The sequence below is a fragment of the Dipodomys ordii genome, unplaced genomic scaffold (assembly GCF_000151885.1).
Source record: "Dipodomys ordii isolate 6190 unplaced genomic scaffold, Dord_2.0 Scaffold46, whole genome shotgun sequence".
In the NCBI taxonomy this organism is placed as follows: domain Eukaryota; kingdom Metazoa; phylum Chordata; class Mammalia; order Rodentia; family Heteromyidae; genus Dipodomys; species Dipodomys ordii.
In genome coordinates this window covers 12,574,429-12,594,975 of record NW_012267262.1, presented here as the reverse complement: position 1 = coordinate 12,594,975, position 20,547 = coordinate 12,574,429, and the positions used below count along the sequence as shown (strand labels likewise).

Sequence of the window (20,547 nt, the reverse complement as noted above, 5' to 3'; positions counted from 1 at the left end):
CTACACACACAAGTAAAAACTACTACTCTATGGTGACTTTATGAGACATCACCCTTGAAGGGACTGAATTAAACTGCCCTCATCCCTCAATCTTTAGTAACTTCAAAACATTCAACTTACTGTGTCAACTCTGTAGAAACGTTTTTTTTCTTTTTCTTTTCTGAGACCTAAACAACTTAGAATATGTAGACAGACTCTACTGCGCTGAACTATTTTGGACTAAATTTCACCTTGGTGTTCTAAGAATGATGATTAGCAGGTGATGGTCAACTAAAAAGGTTTGTCTTACTTTCTGATCGCACCTGAACTTCATACCCCAGATTCCCCATGTAAAAAAGAACGCCCAGCCAGCCATTTTACATACTGTACTATAAGTACTGGAATAACTGTTTTGGGGGACACGATCATGATTAAAGGACAATATCTGATAACAAACGTAGTAGGATTCCCATCCTCAATCCCCCTCCCCCCCCCCCCCAGGGCTTGAACTGGGTCAGAGCGTTGAACCTGGGCTTCTTTGGCTCAAGGCAAGCACTCTACTGCTAAGAGCTTCAGCACCACTTCCGGCCTTTTCTGTGATTTAACTGTAGATGAGAGTCTCACGGACTTTCCTGCCCGGCCTGGTTTCGAACAGCGATGCTCTGATCTCAGTCTCCCAGGTAGTTAGTATTACAGGCGTGAGCCATTCCGGCGCCCTGCTAATTCTCACTCTCTTCAGCGCATGTTTGACTTAAATTTTTTTTCCTGATCATGTCTCTGATGCCATAGTGATTTGCAAATCAAAATTTCAAACTACTAGTCATTGGGGGCGGGGTGGGGTGGGGTAAGCAACACACGGGCCTGGAAGATCCTAGCTCTCTCAACAGGGACAGAGGATGAATAAAAGCCGCCAACCCGCAGCTTTTGAATTTAAGCACCCTTGGGACGATTTTCCTCGTCACAAGGACTTGACATCGCTCACGGGGAAATGGCCGAAGAGATCGGTGTTGGGAACATGGAGTTCTGGCTGCCCCAGAAACACCCCAAATCCCAAGGCAAGGTCACGGGGAAGCCGGCCTCGGGACCTCTCCTGGGTGGTGACAAGTTCGGTGCGGCCTTTGGACACGTCGTCAGTGTCCTTCGCGGGGAAGAGGGGACGCAGACACCGGGAGACACCTGGCACTGCACCACCAGACCAGGCCCCCAGTCAAACGCGCCCCGCCTGGGCCCACGGCTCGGCTACGCGGGAGACCCGGGACACTCACCCCACCGCCACTGCGAACTGTGAAGCCATCTCCAGCTAGTCCCGCGGATGACAGACGACAAAGCCGGAGCCCTCGCACACCCCACGCTTCGCTGGCTGCCGAGGCCCAGGAGGTAGCGCAGCAGCGGAGGGTCGCAGCCGAACCTCCAGGAGGCCGCCATCTTCCCGGCTTTCTCCGGGGCTGCCCACAGCACAGCCTGTTCACCAGCCTCGAGGTCCTTCTAAGCCCCGCCTCCACGAAATGGCCACGCCTTCGGACCCGCCCGCTTTGCCTTTAGGTATCGCAAACTAGTCTTCCTGACACCGCCCCTAACCTCGGTGGCCACGCCTTCCAGCCGGTCCTCAATACTGCAGGCTCAACCAATGGGAGAGGTCCTCTCAGACCCCGCCTCTGCCCCGTCAGCCCCGCCCTCAGGCTGCCCGCAATTTCGCCTGATTGCCTTGATGGCCTGGCCACGGGCCGGGAGTATTAGAGATCTGCTGTGGGGGTCTGCGCATCCTCCGGGTCCTGACCATGTCTGGCTGTCTTGCTCCTGAGGGAGACTGCTGCTCTCGGCGATGCGGCGCGCAGGGAGAGGCACCGGTAGAGGCGGGTACACCTGCGGGCACCTTGTCTTTGGATGCAGGGGGCTGGGGGAGGTGGAAGGCTTGAGAAGGGCGCGCGCGGTCGGGTGCTTCTGCACCTGCGGTCCCCGCTCCCCCTGGGCTCCCTGCTGGGCGATCGTGGGCGCTAGAGGACCCAAACTCCGAAAGGAGACAAGTAACGGAACGTGGGAAGCGTTTGGGCCATTTATGTGGGTGCTTCTCGGGAAGAGATCGCGGGACACCCCCAGTAGAGGTGGAGCACTGAGCCTCTGGTTCTTATTTTCAACTGTTCCTCGTCTGCACTATTTTAGACTGGTTATGGCACGATCAGAAGAACGATTCCAAAAGGAAATGCGCCCTTAGGCTGTCCTAAGTGTTCCACAACCACGACACTAACTTTACAGCTCTTCTTTTCTATTCTTACGCATCTCTTACTACCTTCCCCCACTCTGTCACTCAGCCCAGGCACCGGGACTTCCTCTCCTTCCTGCCAGAAAACTTAACAGTTCTGCCAGAAAATAAACCCACACTCTCCTTTGATATCGGGAAACAACCCAGATTTTCGTACTAGTGTTCAGGATCTCCGGCTACTCACCTCTCAAAGTCAGTTCTTTCCCTGTCTCTTCTACAAAATCTATTCACTCCTTTCTGGTAGATGGTTTTTGGGGTCAGCTTAGCTTTCAGACCCCTCCATGATCTGCTCCCTACCCCCAAAGTCTTTCCACTTCTCTCTGTACTTCATCTCTCTGCTCTAGGCAACTTGTCAAACGCTGTCATTCCAAGACTTCCACACGTTCGATGAACGACGTGCTTTCTCAACACAAAACTCGTGTGTGCCCACATTCCTCACACAACTTGATTTTTCACATCTTTTCCATCGTACGTTCTCAACCTTTTTAAACAACGTTGATTCCTGCTATTTCCCTCCAAATCTCTGGTTTCCTTCTTGCCACTTATTAAAATTTTTTTCAATTTTCTTAAAAAACTGTCTTCTACAGTTAAACTACAAATATTGATTCTATCCCACCTTCTTTTCTTTTTTTTTTTTTGTCGGTTGTGGGGCTTGAACTCTGGGCCTGGGCGCTGTCCCTCAGCTCTTCAGCTCAAGGCAAGTGCTCTACCACTTGAGCTACAGCGCCACTTCCTCCCACCTTCTTTAAGGATGAGGAATCCAGGAATAGCTCAGCTCAAGTTCAGGCTCAGGATCTTGTCAAGCGATGCCCATCAGGCTAGGGTTGCAAGCACAAGGTTTAATTGCAGATGGAGAATCTGCATCCAAGCCCACTCAACTGAGCTCCAAGGGCCTGAGTTACTCACTGGCCATTGGCTTCAACCTCAGTTCCTCACCAAATGCCTTCTGCATAGTTAGGTAAATTAAATAGGTTTAATATTGTAGTCTATAAAGAGAACACCACCCAGTATTCAGGCAGGAAGAGAAGTTTATCATTTTATTGAACTGCTGCCCAGCTGTGCTTGATGGAGAAGCGCATGGCTGAAGTGGGGAGCTGAGGTCCAGCCTAGGTTTAAGTAGGGAAGGGGGTGGGGGCAGGTGAGGGAAGATGTGGCCACACCAGATGTGATGTGACCTCAGGGCCTGGGACCTTCCCTCCCTCTGATGGGGGTGGGGTGGGGAGGGAGAGTGGCCCTTAGGGGGAAGTGACTATCTCCACGTGTGCCACTTGCCTAGGTGACACAGGTACTGGGTGGAGACTTAGCAAAGAAGTAAGGAAAGCCGGGGCCTGCATGGCCAGATATTACATGCATAAGCTGATTATTCTCAGGGCCAGAGGTGAAAGAGATCAAAATAGAAGATCCTGTCACTTCTGCTGTAGTTTTGGTTCAAACATACCAACACTGGTACAAAGGGAAAGGACCATACATAAGAGTATCAGGCAGTGGGTATCATTAAGATCCGTCTTGTAAGTTGACTACTACAACTACATTAACTGGAACTGAGAGACTTATGTAAAAGACTAGTGAAAGAAAACACTTCAAAAATTAAGCCAGAGGCAAAGGGATTCAACAGGAGGTGATGTTTATGATTTAGATGGTTTGAGAAACAATTCAGTAATCAAAAATAGTACCTTTAATGCTTATGGAAGATATGGGTAAAATAGATTAGAAGAAAATAAAGCCAAGGAGAACAAAAAGGAAAAAGTAATGTCAGTCCCTGGGAGAATTTTCACTGGCTCTATTCAGAATAAAAAAAAACGAAGACAGTGAAAATGTGTTTCATAGAATTCAATTTGGTAGCCTTTTATTCTGACATTATTCTCATTTTATGTTAAAAACCTTTTGCAAAAGGTGATGGTGGACAGTTAAATAGAATTGTCATAACTTGGCAGTTTTATGCCATTTCCTAAAATTGAAAAGAGAGAGAACAATTACTGATGTTGAATTTCACAAGACTATGAATCACAAATCCAGATTATGAAGATGAGGAAAATGATCCCAGACAGTACCACTGACTTTGCCTTACAGCACATAGTCAGTAGGGGGCAAAGCCCAAACCAGACTTCATGTCTTATACTGCTAGTCAGTGCTTCACTGAGAACTTTTTAGTGTGACAGTGGGAAAGGAATGAAAAAGCTTTTGAGTAAACACGACATTGTGAAGATTACCAATGAAAACAAAGAAGAGAATGAAATAGATGGTGCAGAAAGAAACACGAAGCACAGAGAGAAATTCAGCCCCTGCCCCTTTCCAAAGGCCTGTTAGGAAAAACTGTGAAAGGCTGAAAGAAGGACAATGGATGGTACATGACATCATGTACCATCATGTACTCTGGGAATTATAGAGCACTGACTGCTGGGCACATGACTGTTATCCAGAGCATTGCAAGTTGTGTCCAGTTAGATTCTATTTATTGTTACCTGAGGATACTGTCTAATTTTGCCCTGTGCAAATTCAGGATTCCTGCTGACTCTATCACTAAGCCACATCCTCAGCCTGGCAGATTTTTACTTTGTATTTGTTTGAAGAGATTCCTGAGAAAACCTTTACTTGGGTTTGTGTAATATTTTCTTAACTTGAAAGAAAAAGTAGGAGGCTGGAGTTAGAGCCAGTGTTAGTTGTGAGAAAGTATGTTGGTGACAATGAAGGCTGAGACTCCTTTAAATAACTAGATTGAAAATATAGAAGAATATTTAAGAGGAGGCAACAATGCTTGATAAGAAATGTACTTGTTATCTTGCCCATGTAATTGTAATTCCTCTGTATGGTATTCTCACAATAAAACCAAAGAATACTTAAAAACTATTTAGGCATTCATACTTTTAATATTTATTAAAGATTCTTAAATCCATTTCTCACTAGAACCTATAGCTATCGTTGATTGTAATTAATCTTTACATATATTTCAAAATTATTATTCTAATTGAAATTAATAACAGAAAGGTAACAGTGATAGTCAAGGAAGAATTAGACACCAATGAAACCTTTCCTTCTCATCAATTCTGTTAAAATATGCATTCTGACATTTACTTTCTTATTCTAGACAGTTTAAATGACTTCACTTTGATCAAATGTATCTCTCTAAGTGTCTGTTAACTGATGATTTTCCTTTAATTGTAGTTTTGCTTGTGGATGTGAATGAATGACTGTATTAACAGCAGCTGCCACAACATTGCTATTCCTGTAGTCTGAAGCTGGCTAATTGCTCTGATAGCTCAGTACTAGGAAAGACAAAGGGAGACCTTTAATAACAGACCATTGTCTACAATGGTAGCAATTCACTGTGCAAATTCACTCTTAGGATGGGGAAATTGCAGTTTTCCCATTAGCTGTATTTTAATCCATAATTAAAATATCATTTGTGTCTCTAAAAAAAGGAAATAACAAATTACTTATGGAACAGGCATAATTTTGGCTAGATTTCTTAAAGGGAAGATCAGAGATGCCTGTTTATTAATTTTAGTAATGAGAACATTCTTTTTAATTCAACAGTGTTTAATTCTGAAATGGTGTTGTGCTGAGACATTATGTCCATTGTACATCATTTTGCTCCTTTCAGCATTCTCATTTTATGCATGAGTAAGCTGAGACCCCCAAGTCACCCAAGCAATGACTGTTATCATACAAATTTGACTTTAAGTCTGCTGTGTTCATCAAATCTTTACAAAATTCCCTAGATTTCCATATTCCAAATTTTATATTTTGTAATTCATTTTTATAATAATTGAAAATATATAGAACGTTAGCAGTAAATTGGGGAAATAACACAATTTTATGTATCCAGTTAAGTAACCAAGAATTCAGTTCCCAAACTGATAATCCTTCCCTGGACTCTCACCCTTGACCCAGAGCCAAGCTGATAAAGGCCTGCTCCCATACTATGCTTTTCTGCTTCTCGACACTTGTTCCCAGGGGGATAGTCCATTGGGGTCTGTAGCTTATATGAGCACTGTCTATTAGAAGTCCTCATTTTAATCAAATCACAGATGTTATCTTATGTTTCTAATAGCTTTCATAGCTGTTAAAACGGAAGCTCAAGGACCCTAGAATGCTGAAAACACATTCCAGAAAATCTTGGCTTTGGAGCTTCGTTTCTCCCAAGGGAGTGTCACACCCATTTCTTTATGGCTCTGTGAAACCCTGCTTTCTCACCATTCCACCTTTTATGTTAAAATAATTATAAAAATAACTTATTTACCATATTTACTTTTTTTTGTCCAGTTGTAGGGCCTAAACTCTGGGCCTGGGCGCTGTCCCTCAGCTCTTCAGCTCAAGGCTAGAGCTCCACCACTAGAGCCACAGCACCACTTCCAGCTTTTTCTGCTTATATGGTGCTGAGGAATCGAACCCAGGGCCTCATGCATGCAAGGCAAGCACTCTACCACTGAGCCACCTTCTCAGTTCACCATATTTACTTATTTTTAACAACACAGGTTGCATATCATGCTACCAAAAATTCATTGTATTTCTTCTTGATTGGTTTTATTTTTATTTACTTAAACTATATTTTAATATAGTCTTTATGAGAAGTTGGCTGTATTTTTTTCTAAAGACATATATATATATATATATATAAAATTTGATGCTTGTCTTGTCTTTATGCGTATGCTCCCAAAACACATATCATTATATAAATGGATTCACCAAGTATTGTGATTGTTCCTATGTGCTTTTGTTATTTTGTTATTTGCTTGATTTTATTTTCCATTATTTCATAATGTTATAAGAGAAAACAATAAATTATCTCATTTTTTTTCTGGTATCAGAGTGTAAATTCAAACTCATACTTGTTCTTTTGGCATTCTACCACTTAAGCACACTTTTATTAGTTATTTTGGAAATGGGGTTTCATATATTTTCTGCCCAAGATGGCTTTAAACTTCCATCTTCCAAATCTCAGCCTCCTGAGTACCTAAGATGCGGACATAAACCACAAGTCCCCAGGTAAAACAAGTTTTTTAGCTTTTTTGAAAATTTGAATCTGGGTCCAGGGTGTGCACAGGTGCACACACGTGCACACACACACACACACACACACACACACATACACACACACATGCATCCACACCTGTAATCCTAGCATTTAACAGGCAGGAGGATCTGGAGTTATCCCCTGCCTTTTTTATAAGGTGTTTTGCATAATAGTAACTTTCTGGACATGCTAACTTGTGTTTCTTGCAGGACGAGATTCTGTTTTCTTTCATCCATTTCAGTAGATACTTTGTAATGTATACCAAGCATATTCATATCTGCCTTTTCTTGAAGCCTATTCCATAGTGCTGGACTCCACTGTCCTGTACCACATAATCTCAGGCTGCCATTGATGTAGTAAATACATTGTTTTTGTTTGTTTGGTAGGGGATAAGTTTAAATCAGTGCCTCCCAGCCCTTTTGTTTTTGCGATATAACTAATGTTTGCCCTGGCAAATCCCATATAGTTGGTGCACCAGCACACCTAGCTAGTAAATCCTTTTTTTAATCATTAAAACAAACTGCTTGTAATTGTTTTTCCCCTAACTGTACCTTTTCTTAGCTTTAGACGTGCCAGCTGGGAATAATTACTTGATGAAATAATGTCTGTGTTAAAAAATCATTATCTTGCTGGGCGCTGGTGGCTCAGGCCTGTAATCCTAGCTATTCAGGAGGCTGAGATTTGAGGATCACGGTTCAAAGCCAGCCCCGGAAGTGGCGCTGTGGCTCAAAAGCAGTAGAACACTCGCCTTGAGCTGAAGAGCGCAAGGACAGCGCCCAAGCCCAGAGTTCAAGCCACATGACCGACCAAAAAAAAAAAAAATCATTATCTTCTTTTTTCAGGACAAGGAACATCCGAGATACCTGATCCCAGAACTTTGCAAACAGTTTTACCACTTGGGCTGGGTCACAGGAACGGGAGGAGGAATTAGCTTGAAGCGTGGGTAAGTTTCTGATTTTATCACCAACAATTCCCCTTCATGAGCAGACAACAGAGAGCCTATCTTGTGGTACAGTATGCCAAAAAGTAGCTGCTAATTCGTTGTGTGTGAGACTGAAAACATTTCATTTCTAAATGTCAAATTGGTTTGAGTGTGATGGCTCACACCTGTAATCCCAACTACTCAGTAAGCAGAGATTGTGTAAAAAGTTAGTGAGACTCCCAACTAACAAACAAGCACCTATAATCCTAATCTACAGGGAAGGCTTAGGTAGACATCTGCAAATACCACATGTAAAAATGTGAGATCCTGTCCAAAAAAATAAGCAACAAAGAATAGGAGCATAGCTCAAGTGGTAGAGTGTCTACCTAGTAAGTATGAAGCCCTGAGTTCAAACATATCACCCAGAAGAAAATAGAAGTAAATAAATTGCTCAAAAGGATATTTACAGAATTGAATGAAAACAATGTGTTGACGTTATTTACAATAGTAAATTCCTAAGGATTTAAGAACTACAATTTCTAATCTGTAATTTGGTCCTTTACTTTTGGAATACCAAAGTTAAATTTCATTTTTCTAAGTATGTTCATATGTCTGGAATTATAAAAGATATAGGTGGACAAGATTGTATCAGTGTGCCAGTTACATATTTTAAAATCACCTTAAAATATTGAGATTATTAACTATTAAAAATTCTAAAAGTTACTTTATTAAGTTAAAAGGAAGCCCCAAAGTTGCTTTAAGAAAGCAATTCTAAACCTATTCTAAGCAAGTATTTCTTTTTTTCTTTTTCTTTTCTTTTCTTTCTTTCTTTTTTCTTTGTTTGTGCCAGTCCTGGGGCTTGAACTCAGGGCCTGGGCACTGTCCCTGAGCTATGTTTTGCTCAAGGCTAGTACTTTACCTTTTTAAGCCATAGCTCCACTTCCAGCATTTTTGGTAGTTTATTAAAGATAAGAGTCTCATGGACTTACCTGCCCATGCTGGCTTCTAACTGTGATCCTCAAATCTGAGCCTCCTGAGTAGCTAGGATTACAGGCATAAGCCACCAGTATCTGCCCTCATGGTCTACTTTTGCTGAAGGCTACTGCTCTACCGTTTGAGCCACTTCTAGTTTTTTGGTAGTTTTAGTGGAGAGAAGAGTCTTACAGACTTTTCTGCCTGGGCTGCCTTTGTACTGCTGCTGAGCTTCCTGAGCAGCTAGGATTACAGGCATGAGCCAACAGCACCTGACAAGTTTTTCTTATTAATGAACATATCACCTCTAGATCATTATTCTTTAAAGGACAAAATATGGCACAAAACTTAACTTGAAGCAGAAAGAATGAATACTTTTTAAATTGTTGATTAGATTTAGTCAACGTCTTTCTTTCAAAAAGATGAGGAATAGATACCTTGCCAACAATTAAAATAAAGATAACCGTCTCATCCTCTCAAGAATTTCTAAAATAAAATGAGAGACATTGCTTTATTTCTTTAGCCTAAATCACTTTCATTAGCAAAATTGGATTTTTAATATATTTACATGCTAATAAGTATACATATACTAATGCTCCCCCTCCAAAGAGGTTGCATTGCATTAAAAAAAATGGACTGTATACCATGAGATGAGGCCATGGTAACTTCATCTGCTTCAAACGACCAAATGGCTCATGAAATATTACTTGAACAATGGGAAATAGCAAGAAAGCTCTTATCCAGCAATGGGCACAGTTGTGGGTTGAAAGATGCACTCAGAGACCCAATAAGCTGTTGTACTTAGTAGATCTGTATATCCATTTGTGCCAGGTACTCCTGTGTCGATTCAGCCTTGTGCAAGCTTTCATGTTGGTCTATTCAAAATAAACCCTATCCTAAAAGCAGTTTACTTTTGTTATACTTACTCATTTACAAGTTGAATTGATGTCCCTGCTGTGTTATTGCATAATTAATTATGTTCTAAATGTTGCCTTTAGTTAACTACTCTTTTCCTTTTAAAAGATTTTATGTGCAGGAAATAGTTTTTCTACAAATGAAGTAGAGCTCCTCATCAAAATAAGCTTAAAAGAATCATTTCTACCTTACGTTGTTGTTGTTGTTGGTTGTGGGGTTTGAACTTGGTTGTGGGGTTTGAACTCTGGGCCTTGAACTCTGGACCTGGGCACTGTCCCTAAGCTCTTTAGCTCAAGGCAAGTGCTCTACCACTTGAGCCACAGTGTCACTTCTTGTTTTCTGGTGGTTAGTTGGAGATAAGAGTCTCCTGGATTTTCCTTGGCTATGCTGGCTTTGATCCGTAATTCTCAGATCTCAGCTTCCTGAGTAGATAGGATTACAGGCATGAGCCACTGGTGCCTGGCTCTAATTGACTCTTTAGGGGACCAGAAGAAAAAAAAAGAGAGAGCAGGGACTCAGGCTATAATCCTAGCTACTCTGGAGACTGAGATCTGAGGCTCATAGTTTAAAGCCATTCCAGGCAGACAAATCCTGAGGCACTTTCTCTAAGCCCTGGTACCAGCACCAAAATACAAACTACACCAGAGGGCAATGGAAGTTGGGGAGGGTGTAGAAGTCAAAAAACAATTTTTTTAAACAAAGCTTATAAAGGACAGTTCCTTCTAGCAGGCCACTCTGATTGTGTGTGGCATCATAAACAACTTACTGGCACATCTTTTAAAATGCTATGGCTTTCATAGCATTGCAGTCAGTTAGAACTCTTTGTTTACATAGTCTCAATGTGTCAGGAGCTCCTCCTGGAGGCAGTACATGGAAAGCCATAGTTTTATGGCCATGTGTGTAGGCTCTCAAAATGCAGGCTTCACTGAATAAAGTGGATGTTTTGAAATAAAATATTGTGAACCCACAAAACTGTTTTTTTTTCCAGCAATATCATGTTGCTAGTGATAGTTTGGCTTTGTCTCTTTGGACAGATGAACTTGGAATGAGGTGTCAGCCCAAAAACTTAGGCTTCCCAAATAAGAAAAACAGCACTTTGGGAATACAGTCAGCTGATTGATCTCAAGTCTGGCTTACACCATTCTAGGTTACACTCTTAGTGTTTGGTACCTAGATGTATATAAAAGACAGCTTAAGATCTACAAATGAGTTAAACCAAGAGGAAATGAGATACCCAGAAAACAATAGTAATCACAGTAATTCCAGGCTACTCAGCCGATGATTTAGAATAACCTATTTTTCACATGTAATGTAGATGGGTGTCAAAGATACTGATCCTGTTGTATTTGATTAAGATTACAGTTAATAATTCCATACCACTTAAACTTAATAATACCTAAATGACTTTTTTTAAAGACCAGAGAACAACTAAAAATTGAACCAAGTAAATATAGACATAGTATGAACTTGAGTTTTGTTCTCCTACCATACAGTGAAAGAACAGGAAGTAGAGAGAAGTTACTTCCAGCCCATAATACCTTGAAATTCAAAGTTTTTGTTTTGTTTTGTTTTGTATTGTCAGTTATGGGGCCTGAACTCTGGGCCTGGGTGCTGTCCCTCAGCTCTTCAGCTCAAGGCTAGCACTCTAACTTGAGCCACAGTGCCACTTCCAGATTTTTCTGCTTATGTGGTGCTGAGGAATAGAACCCAGGGCCTCATGCATGCAAGGCAAGCACTCTACCACTGAGCCACCTTCCCAGCTCCTCAAAGTGCTTTTTATCTCTGGCATACAATATCAAATATATTTCACTTTAGTCTTTGGTGTGTTTCCCTCCAGAAATAAAAGCTCTGTTGTATTTGTGTTTTATACAACTCTTTCTTTATTATTAATGAGCTTTTGTCTAACACTTATTTAGCTAATCTTTCTCACCCAAAGTTAATTGAAGTCCAACTTTGAGCCTATTTTGCAAAGGCATTAATTTAAAAAATATAGCAGACTTAGCATGACAAATCACTTGAACAAACAGAACAAGTTGCCTTGGTTTTCCTATTTTGTAGCTAGGTTTTATTTATCAGCATTTTAGTTAGCTGTTCCCAGAACTATATAATTTCTCCTGACGTGATAGCACTACAACATGTCTAGACTGTCTTCCCTGATAGATCCCTGGTGTTTGAAGGGTGAGTTTTACTGGATGATTCTTTCCCATTTCTATAGGTTCCCGAGGAATGTTCCTCTGTTATCCTGTGTAGCAGAGAGCATACCTAGGAGAGATAATCAAGTGTGTACTTTCTGTGCATTGGATTTCAATCATATTATTGGTCATTGATTTTCTACACTATAATTTACTAAGAGACTTCCATTTCACTAACCTTTGTTAGTTCCAAGTCTAAAGGTTTATTAATAGGCCAACTTTGACTACTAAATGCAAACCATCCTCATTTTTACTAAGAAGCTTTGATATTTGTTCAGTATCCCTATATCTGCATCTCAGTGGCAGAAGTTAGGGCACCAGGTGCTGGCATTTCCTTGGTTTGCATTTATGTGGCAGCTTATTTGTATGCTGGGCAGCAGCAGAAACTGGTCAGAGAGCCAAAGGACCCTTTTTGAGGGTAGAGAGAATTTCCAAGAGGTTTGAAATTAATTTGCAGATCTGCAGATCAAGTTTGAGAATACCGGTGTAGAGTTTAGCAGCTCCCTTCGATACTACATCCTGCAACAAAGATTTCCACATGCAACTTTTTTTTAAGATGGTCTGGACTTGAACTCATGATTTTTTTTTTTTTGCCCCAGCATTCCAAACACTGGGATTGTAGACATGAGACACCATGCACGACTTATATTTTGCAACTGTTTTAGCTTTATTGCCAAACATTTTCCAACATACATGTACTTTGCAAATAGGAAACAGTTTTAAAGTTTCAGTGTTAATGTTGTAATTTAATAAACTTGTCCAGCAGAGGTCTCTGAACGTCATAGTTTATGATCACAGGCTTTCAAGCCATAAAAGTAAATGTGATGCTTTGCCTGAACATGTGTTCCCCAGTTGGACTTTAGAACAACAATATTTCACGTGTGATTGGATAACATCTGCTTATTCAGGTCTTGAGATGCTGAAGAAAACCTTATATATTAAATACATTTTTATTTCCACACAATAGATAAAACCCTGGTTACCAATGATTTTGTATCATGAAAAGAAGTATATATGAAAGTGTGAAAGAAAAAAGCAACAAAGTTTTGCTGTGCTGCCAGCATCACAAAACTATTAAGATAATTTGGTATTCTGTGTAGCCTAAGCCCTTAATTAACCAGCTAGCTGTTTGTATGACTTGATTTATAAAGAGTGTTGATGATTAGACTGCAAGGATACTATTTTCTGCAAAAGCAGAAAATTCATTAAATAAATACCAATGTTTATATTTTTGTGTTACCAGCAATGAAATCTACATTGCTCCCTCAGGAGTGCAAAAAGAACGGATTCAGGTATAGTAAAGGGATCCTTCTCTGTTTGACTATTGTTTTGTGAACTGGAATTACTTCTAAGACTCTGTTAGTCCTGAAGGGTGGTTATATTGTGATCATTTGAGTAATCAGCAAACAGTTGTCAAGTAATTATTAAATATTTGTGGAGGGCTGGGAAGGTGGCTCAGTGGTAGAGTGCTTGTCTTCCATGCATGAGGCCCTGGGTTCAATTCATCAGCACCACATAAGCAGAAAAAGGCCAGAAATGGTGCTGTGGCTCAAGTGGTAGAGAGCTAGCCTGAGCTGAAGAGCTGAGGTACAGCACCCAGGCCCAGAGTTCAGGTCCTATGACCAAAAAAAAAAAAAAAAAAAAATTGTGGAGTAATTACTGAGTTCTTTTCTTTACTCTGTAAGTACCTTATATGCAACCAATGTATGTTTTGACATCTCATTCAGCCTGTAGAGGGCGAAAGTGGGTAGTGCAATCTTAAATTATAACAAAATGATTATAATTTTTGCAGCCTAATCACACTGTCTTAATCAGGTTGGGCTATGCAGGTTGATGGTCTCAGTTGGCTCAATTTAATTCATATTTTATTGGAACAAAGCTATCCCAATTGAAAGTTAGCTTTATTTCAAAATTCCGAAAAGTATCATTGTATGTTAATGCTAGAATATTATACTACATATTACATATACTGAATTGCATACATACAGGCAAGATGGACATTTCTAATTGATATTATAATGAGCTTTGCGTTCTTTCTCTCCTTCAAATAGCCAGAAGACATGTTCGTGTGTGATATAAATGAACAGGACCTAAGTGGACCTCCAGCATCTAAGAAGCTAAAAAAAAGCCAGTGTACCCCTCTTTTTATGAATGCTTACACAATGAGAGGTATGCTGAAAATGTAATTGACATAAAAAGAATAAAGAAGGCTTCCTAAATCATAATAATAATTATTATTATTTTAGTTAACATTGTTTGAATACCTACTAAGAACAGGCACTTTCATTCTACTTGGCTGTTCAAGCCCACCCCCACCAGTCAGTTTGTAGATGTATATTTTGTCTTTCAAAGGCATAACTTGCCTTCACTGATCATGTGACTGTATTCTTCCTCCTTCAGGAGCAGGTGCAGTGATTCATACTCACTCCAAAGCTGCTGTCATGGCCACCCTTCTCTTCCCAGGACAGGAATTTAAAATTACACATCAGGAGATGATTAAAGGAATACAGAAATGTACCTCAGGAGGGTATTATAGGTATTTCCCTTTAAAAAATTTTTTTCTTTGATAAATAGGATAACTGATCTTGTTTATGCATATAATGAGATGCTGTAGAATCTAGGTTAAATAATACTCCATTTAATATTATACTTAGTCTAGATCTCTTTGTCAGCAACACAAATCTTCCTCCACCCTTCCCTGGCTTAGGAAATTAATAGCATTAATAGCATCATGAAATGTTTGTTAAAGGACAGTCAAAAAAAAAAATCTTGGCTGGGATTTCTGTAGAGATGAAAAAATTATGTCCCTTTATTGAGGCGATCAGAGAGCAAGATCTGTTCTTCACATCGCCTTCAGGAAGCCTGATCCAAGATTGCTGTTGAGACTTCTTTTTTGTTTAATTTAGTATTTCTAGAATATTTTCATAATTATGAAAGTTTTCTATTCATTAAGTAGAACTTCATTTTTTTTTTTTAGTGTGGAAGGGAGCATGGATGCTAAATATAGAACATTGACCTTCTAGATAAGTTTAAATCCAGTGAAAATAGGGGTTATACTGTGGGGGAGGAACATACAAAGCAACAAAAACTTCGAGGATGGGGATTTGGGGGGTAGTTGTGCAGGTGGGAGGGAGATGATGGTAGGGGGGAAAACAAAGGTGGAGGCAACAATGCTCAATAGGAAATGTACTCATTACCTTGCTCATGCAACTGTAACCCCTCTGTACAGCATTTTTACAATAAAAAAGTACAAAAATAAAAAGATAAGTTTAAATAAATCTCACAACCCACAAAAATGTAGCCATTATTCATAGATCTAAGTTCTTAGTGTCATGAGCAAACATGTCCCAGTGCTGAGATACAAGCTAAGCCTTGTCTTTGAATTCAGTAGCATTCTTCTGAGCTTTTGCCCTTCATAATTTTCTAAAGTTTTCTTGGTTTTCCCTGGCCTTATTTAGAGGAAGAGGATGCCAGTTATACTAAAGTGTTCCTCCAGCAATATCTTATTGTTACTACATGTAATGGAAAATATGTGCTTAAACTGGTGTGCTGGGAAATTAATTTCATTTGATTTCACATCATATTTATTATGTGCCTAAAGTATCCCTCAGCACTGTGAGAACACCTGTATACAGAAGCTATGTATTTTAATTATGAAAAGTATATATACCACAGCAAGTATAGCCCCATACTGCCATTTCCATATCTAGGTCTTGAAAGAAGAGTCTAGTGGGTGCTGTGAGTTTCAGGTACATTTGATTGCTAAGGAGAAGAAATAAACACAGGTCAGAGGCACGTGGGGAAGGTGAGATAGGATCAGAGTGTAATAGAGTGCCTATTATGGATTAAAGAATGGCATCAATGTGGGGCTGGGAAGGTGGTTCAGTGGTAGAGCGCTTGCCTTGCATGCATGAGGCCCTGGGTTCGATTCCTCAGCAGCACCACATATGCAAAAAGAAAAAAAGCCAGAAGTGGCGTTGTGGCTCAAGTGGTAGAGCGCTAGCCTTGAGCTGAAGAGCGGAGGGACAGTGCCCAGGCCCAGAGTTCAGGCCCCATGACTGGACCCCGCCCCCCCCAAAAAAGAATGGCATCAATGGACATTTTTATGCACAATATATACAGGTGTGTGTGTGTGTGTGTGTACGTGCGTGTGTGCGTGTGCCAGTGCTGGGGCTTGAACTCAGGGCCAGGACACTCCCTTAGCTTTTACACTCAAGGTTGGATCTCTACCACTTGAATCACCTAGATACTTAGGACTTTTTTAATGAGTTAATTGGAAATAAAAAAATCTTACCAACTTTCCTTTCCAGGCTGTCTTTGAGCTGTGATCATCTGATCTCAGCCTCCTGAGTAGTTACAGTTATAGGTATGAGCCATTGGAACTAGTGGCTAATATATTTATTATAACCTAGCATATATGTTCATATATATTTCATATATCATTTCAAATGTTCCAGAATCTTGGAAGAATAAATACTCTGGGAGGGAGGAATGTTAGGGACAGAACCCAGGGCCCTGCACATACTAAGCAAGCACTCCCACTGAATACCAAGTTGTTGTTTTTTGTTTTTTTTGTCAGTCATGGGGCTTGAACTCTGGGCCTGGGCACTGTCCCTAAGCTCTTCTGCTTAAGGCGAGCACTCTGTCACTTGAGCCACAGGGCCACTTCCAGTTTTCTGAGTGGTTTATTGGAGATAAGAGTCTCAAGGACTTTCCTGCCCCATGATCCTCAGATCTCAGCCTCCTGAGTGATTAGGATTACAGGTGTGAGCCACTATGCCCCGCCAAGTTTTGTTTTTAAGATAGCCTTTACAATTTTATTTTTGTCTCATTAGGTAATGAGTAGTAATGGTAGGGACATTATCATAGTTTAGGAGGCAGTAATTTTTTATCTATATCTAGGGAGAATCCCAAAAGTCTAATTGAAAGAAGAGTTAACAAAAGCTGGAAGATGTAAGAAAGGGTGGAGTTTTAATATTCTTGATTCTATTTCATTTGAAGTCTATCTTTAAAAAAGAGAAGACTGGAGCTATCAGTGTAGCACAGTGGTAGGGTGTTCTCTTGACTGTTCACGGAGCCTGGTGTTCCATCTTCAGCATGCAGGGGAAAAAATCCAAACTGAAAACTCTTATTTCTTTACTAAGTGAGGTTACAGGTATCTGCATGTATCCATATAATTGTCCTACCTGTTGGAAGCAACATGCCTGCCTGTACTAGAGTGAAAACACTGCTAGAACACAGAGGGCCACAGGACTAACCTGCCTCTGTTTATTAACCTGTTGAGATCTGTATCCTGTCTGGGAAATAGGGAGTTGCCTTGAATTAGCTCTCAGATCTTGCTTTACTGTGAAATTGTTTTATACCTGGAAATAGAATCTGTTCACTGTATGCCAGAGGAAAAAGTAGAATTGTGGTATTGCTGGCCAGTTTTTACCAGCTCATCCCTTCCATACTTAAGAATACTTTATAATTACTTTTGTTTCACCTAAGTGAAAGTATGGCAACTCTAAACCAATAATATGCTGGTTAGCCAAATAATTATTCAGTTGGAAATCATTTAGTGTTTTCCTTCCTTAATGTAGTAAGTCCCATTAACACTTTAGGTGGAACTCTTTAAGTTTACTCACTACAGAGATGTTGAAAGGCAGATGTGACATTAATAATGCGAGAGAAATTCATGTAAAAAGGATAATTTGGCTGAGTTTTGGGTGGTTATATGTAACCAATGAGAATAGACTTAAAAATGTACCCATTACCTGACATATGAAACTGTAATTTTGAAATATATTTAAAAAACAAAATGTTTAAATAGGGATACAGGTTGACCCATTGCAACAATGAGATGTACAAGACACTATGTTGAAGAAACGAATTTTACAATTTAGGCCGGGGATGGGGGGTGGGGAGCAGGGGAATAGTGTGGAGGTGGGAGGGAAGGGATGGTAGGGGAAAAACAAAGGCGGAGGCAACAATGCTTGATAAGAATTGTACTCATTACCTTGCTCGTGTAACTGTAACCCCTCTGTACAGTATTTTTACAATAAAAACTTATTAAAAATACTGTCCAACCAGTTAAAAAATAAAAAGAATAGACTTAATTTTACTAGTAAAATTACTAACATGTTGTCTTGAATATCACTACATTCTGATCTCATCACACTGAGTGCAAAGTGGAAGTAACAAGTTTTAATGTTCCAGATATGAGAATATCCTGAAGGTATTATCATACCTGTAGTAGTTCTTGTTCTGGTCACAGCCACACTGGTAGTTATTGGTTTTTCTGTTCAAGACATTTTGGAGAGTTGCAGAGATGAAATACAATGGTTATATGTTGTTGGGAAATTCCTCCTCAATATATAGTTCCATTTTTAATCCATCTACACTTCTGATTCTAACATGTATCATTTCCCATCTCCTGTTAAAAATGTTATGATTGCTCTGCTTCAAGGAAGTGCTTGTGTGATCTTGATGATTTCTTTGTTAGATTTTGATTCAGTCTACAAATTTCTGCCACTTAGGAATGCTGCCAAATTCCGTGGTATCTTTTGCTGCAGATGTTTATGCAAGATACCCAGAAAAACATGCAATATCTTGTTCATAATTTGGAATGGCTTTCTAGAGGGAAAGAGAGTATCTGATTGGCGACTTGAAAAATTACAAATTGTATACGTGAATAGCGTTATTTGTTTGGGTGGGGAATTAAATGCTTGTTTATCTTCCAGGTATGATGATATGTTAGTGGTACCCATTATTGAGAACACTCCTGAGGAGAAAGACCTTAAAGAACGGATGGCTCAGGCAATGAATGAGTACCCAGATTCCTGTGCAGTACTTGTCAGGCGCCATGGAGTATACGTGTGGGGAGAAACATGGGAGAAGGCCAAAACCATGTAAGTATACATACAAAAACACACTTGGAATGTGAAAAGATGCAAAATACGTTTTATGATTTAAAATGAAGTCTGATTTTTGTGTTTTATTGATAAATTTGGTTTAAATTTAAATAGTCTGTATTATTTCTAGTACTTGATATTTACCGTTCATTCATTTAAAAGTATTTACGGGATCAGCTATTATTTAGAGAAACTCTAATACAAGAGGAAAAAGACCCATCTTAAGTAATGTGAATTTTATTGCCAAACTGCATCGTAAATTAATATTTTGTAGTTTAGTTAATTATCCTATTCACTATTTTACTATTTACAACTATTAATTCATTAATTACTGTATTGATTCTGGGGTTTGAACCTAGCCTTGGACTTTTGCTCAAGGCTAGTGCTCTACTACTTGAGCCACAGCTCCATTTCCAGCTTTTTGCTGGTTAATTGGAGATAAGAGTCTTATATACTTTTCTGCCAGGCTGGCTTCAAGCCATAATCCTCAGATCTCAGCTTTCTGATTGGTTAGGATTACAGGTGTGAACCAACGGCAGCTGGCTGTATATTTAAAATTATTATTTTCTGAAAAGTATATAATGTGTGTGTTCAGTTGCAGGTGAATCTTTTAGATGTCCTAAAATTGTTAGGAGCAAAACTAAGTAGAAAAACATATAGGCAGTAGAAACAAGGCAGAGTTAACTTACTAGAGGGAGGAGAGCTTGTTTAAGGTTGAAAATTCTACTTTAGTGAACACCTCCAGTCCCTTTTGCTTTTTCTTTCACAGGTGTGAGTGTTATGACTATTTGTTCGATATTGCCGTATCAATGATGCAGGTAGGACTCAATCCTACACAGCTACCAGTTGGAGAGAATGGAATTGTGTAAGCCAAGTGGAAGTTTAATTATCTACAAAGATAAAGTTCAACTTGATTATTACCTAATTAAAACATCTATTTTTTAAATGGATTCAAGTTTTCAGTATTGCCGTTAATTTGTTACTACTACACATAGTCACTATCTCTTCTGACATTGACTATTTGCTTTATTGTAATTTTAAAGAAGGCAATGGAATAAAGGTTTTTTTTTTAACTCAGTTTATGCTTATTTTTATTTTTAAGTTGGTAACTGCAAAATATTTGTTTTTAATGTCTCTTTTTTGTAAATTCTCAGAGAATTTGTCTTAATCTTTAAAGCTGCCAATGATAATAGAATTTGTTTGGAAATTTCCACTGAATTATGGAGTAAACCTTGATTTTTTTTTAAAAAAATTGTCCTCACTCAGTTTGCTTGTTTAGCTGTGCTCTACCACTTGAACCATGCCTCCAGTCCTGATTTTTGTTGGTTATTTTAGAGGTGGAGTCGTGAACTTTTGCTCTGGCTAGCTTCTAACCTTGATCCTTCAGATCTCAGACTCCT

General features: G+C 39.7%; 2 protein-coding genes across 4 annotated transcripts in view; one reads left to right on the top strand and one right to left on the bottom strand.

The window, feature by feature from the left end:
* Positions 1-1,404, bottom strand: part of Pdhx (pyruvate dehydrogenase complex, component X) — a 47,288-nt gene extending 45,884 nt beyond the window's left edge. The window contains exon 1 of the mRNA XM_013019661.1: positions 1,245-1,404. Within this exon, the coding sequence (XP_012875115.1) occupies positions 1,245-1,404 (160 nt within the window). The remainder of the gene's footprint in view (positions 1-1,244) is intronic.
* Positions 1,405-1,670: 266 nt separating this feature from the next.
* Positions 1,671-20,224, top strand: Apip (APAF1 interacting protein). Of its 3 annotated transcripts, none has more exons than XM_013019565.1 (7): positions 1,671-1,826; positions 8,096-8,196; positions 13,498-13,546; positions 14,306-14,423; positions 14,655-14,790; positions 18,977-19,144; positions 19,917-20,224. In XM_013019565.1, the coding sequence occupies exons 1-7, from the start codon at positions 1,758-1,760 to the stop codon at positions 20,014-20,016; spliced, it is 741 nt and encodes a 246-aa protein (XP_012875019.1). In that variant the 5' UTR covers positions 1,671-1,757; the 3' UTR covers positions 20,017-20,224. The 3 variants fall into 3 exon arrangements, with proteins under 3 accessions (XP_012875019.1, XP_012875018.1, XP_012875020.1); XM_013019564.1 differs by having other exon boundaries at positions 1,671-1,832; XM_013019566.1 differs by lacking the exon at positions 1,671-1,826 and adding an exon at positions 6,138-6,193.
* Positions 20,225-20,547: the final 323 nt, after the last annotated feature.

Coding starts and splice junctions, on each gene's coding strand:
- Apip (XM_013019564.1), top strand. CDS start 1,758: ATGTCTGGCTGTCTTGCTCCTGAGGGAGACTGCTGCTCTCGGCGATGC. Junction 1,833..8,095: donor AGGGAGAGGCACCGGTAGAG/GCGGGTACACCT, acceptor TTCTTTTTTCAG/GACAAGGAACATCCGAGATA. Junction 13,547..14,305: donor TGCAAAAAGAACGGATTCAG/GTATAGTAAAGG, acceptor TCCTTCAAATAG/CCAGAAGACATGTTCGTGTG.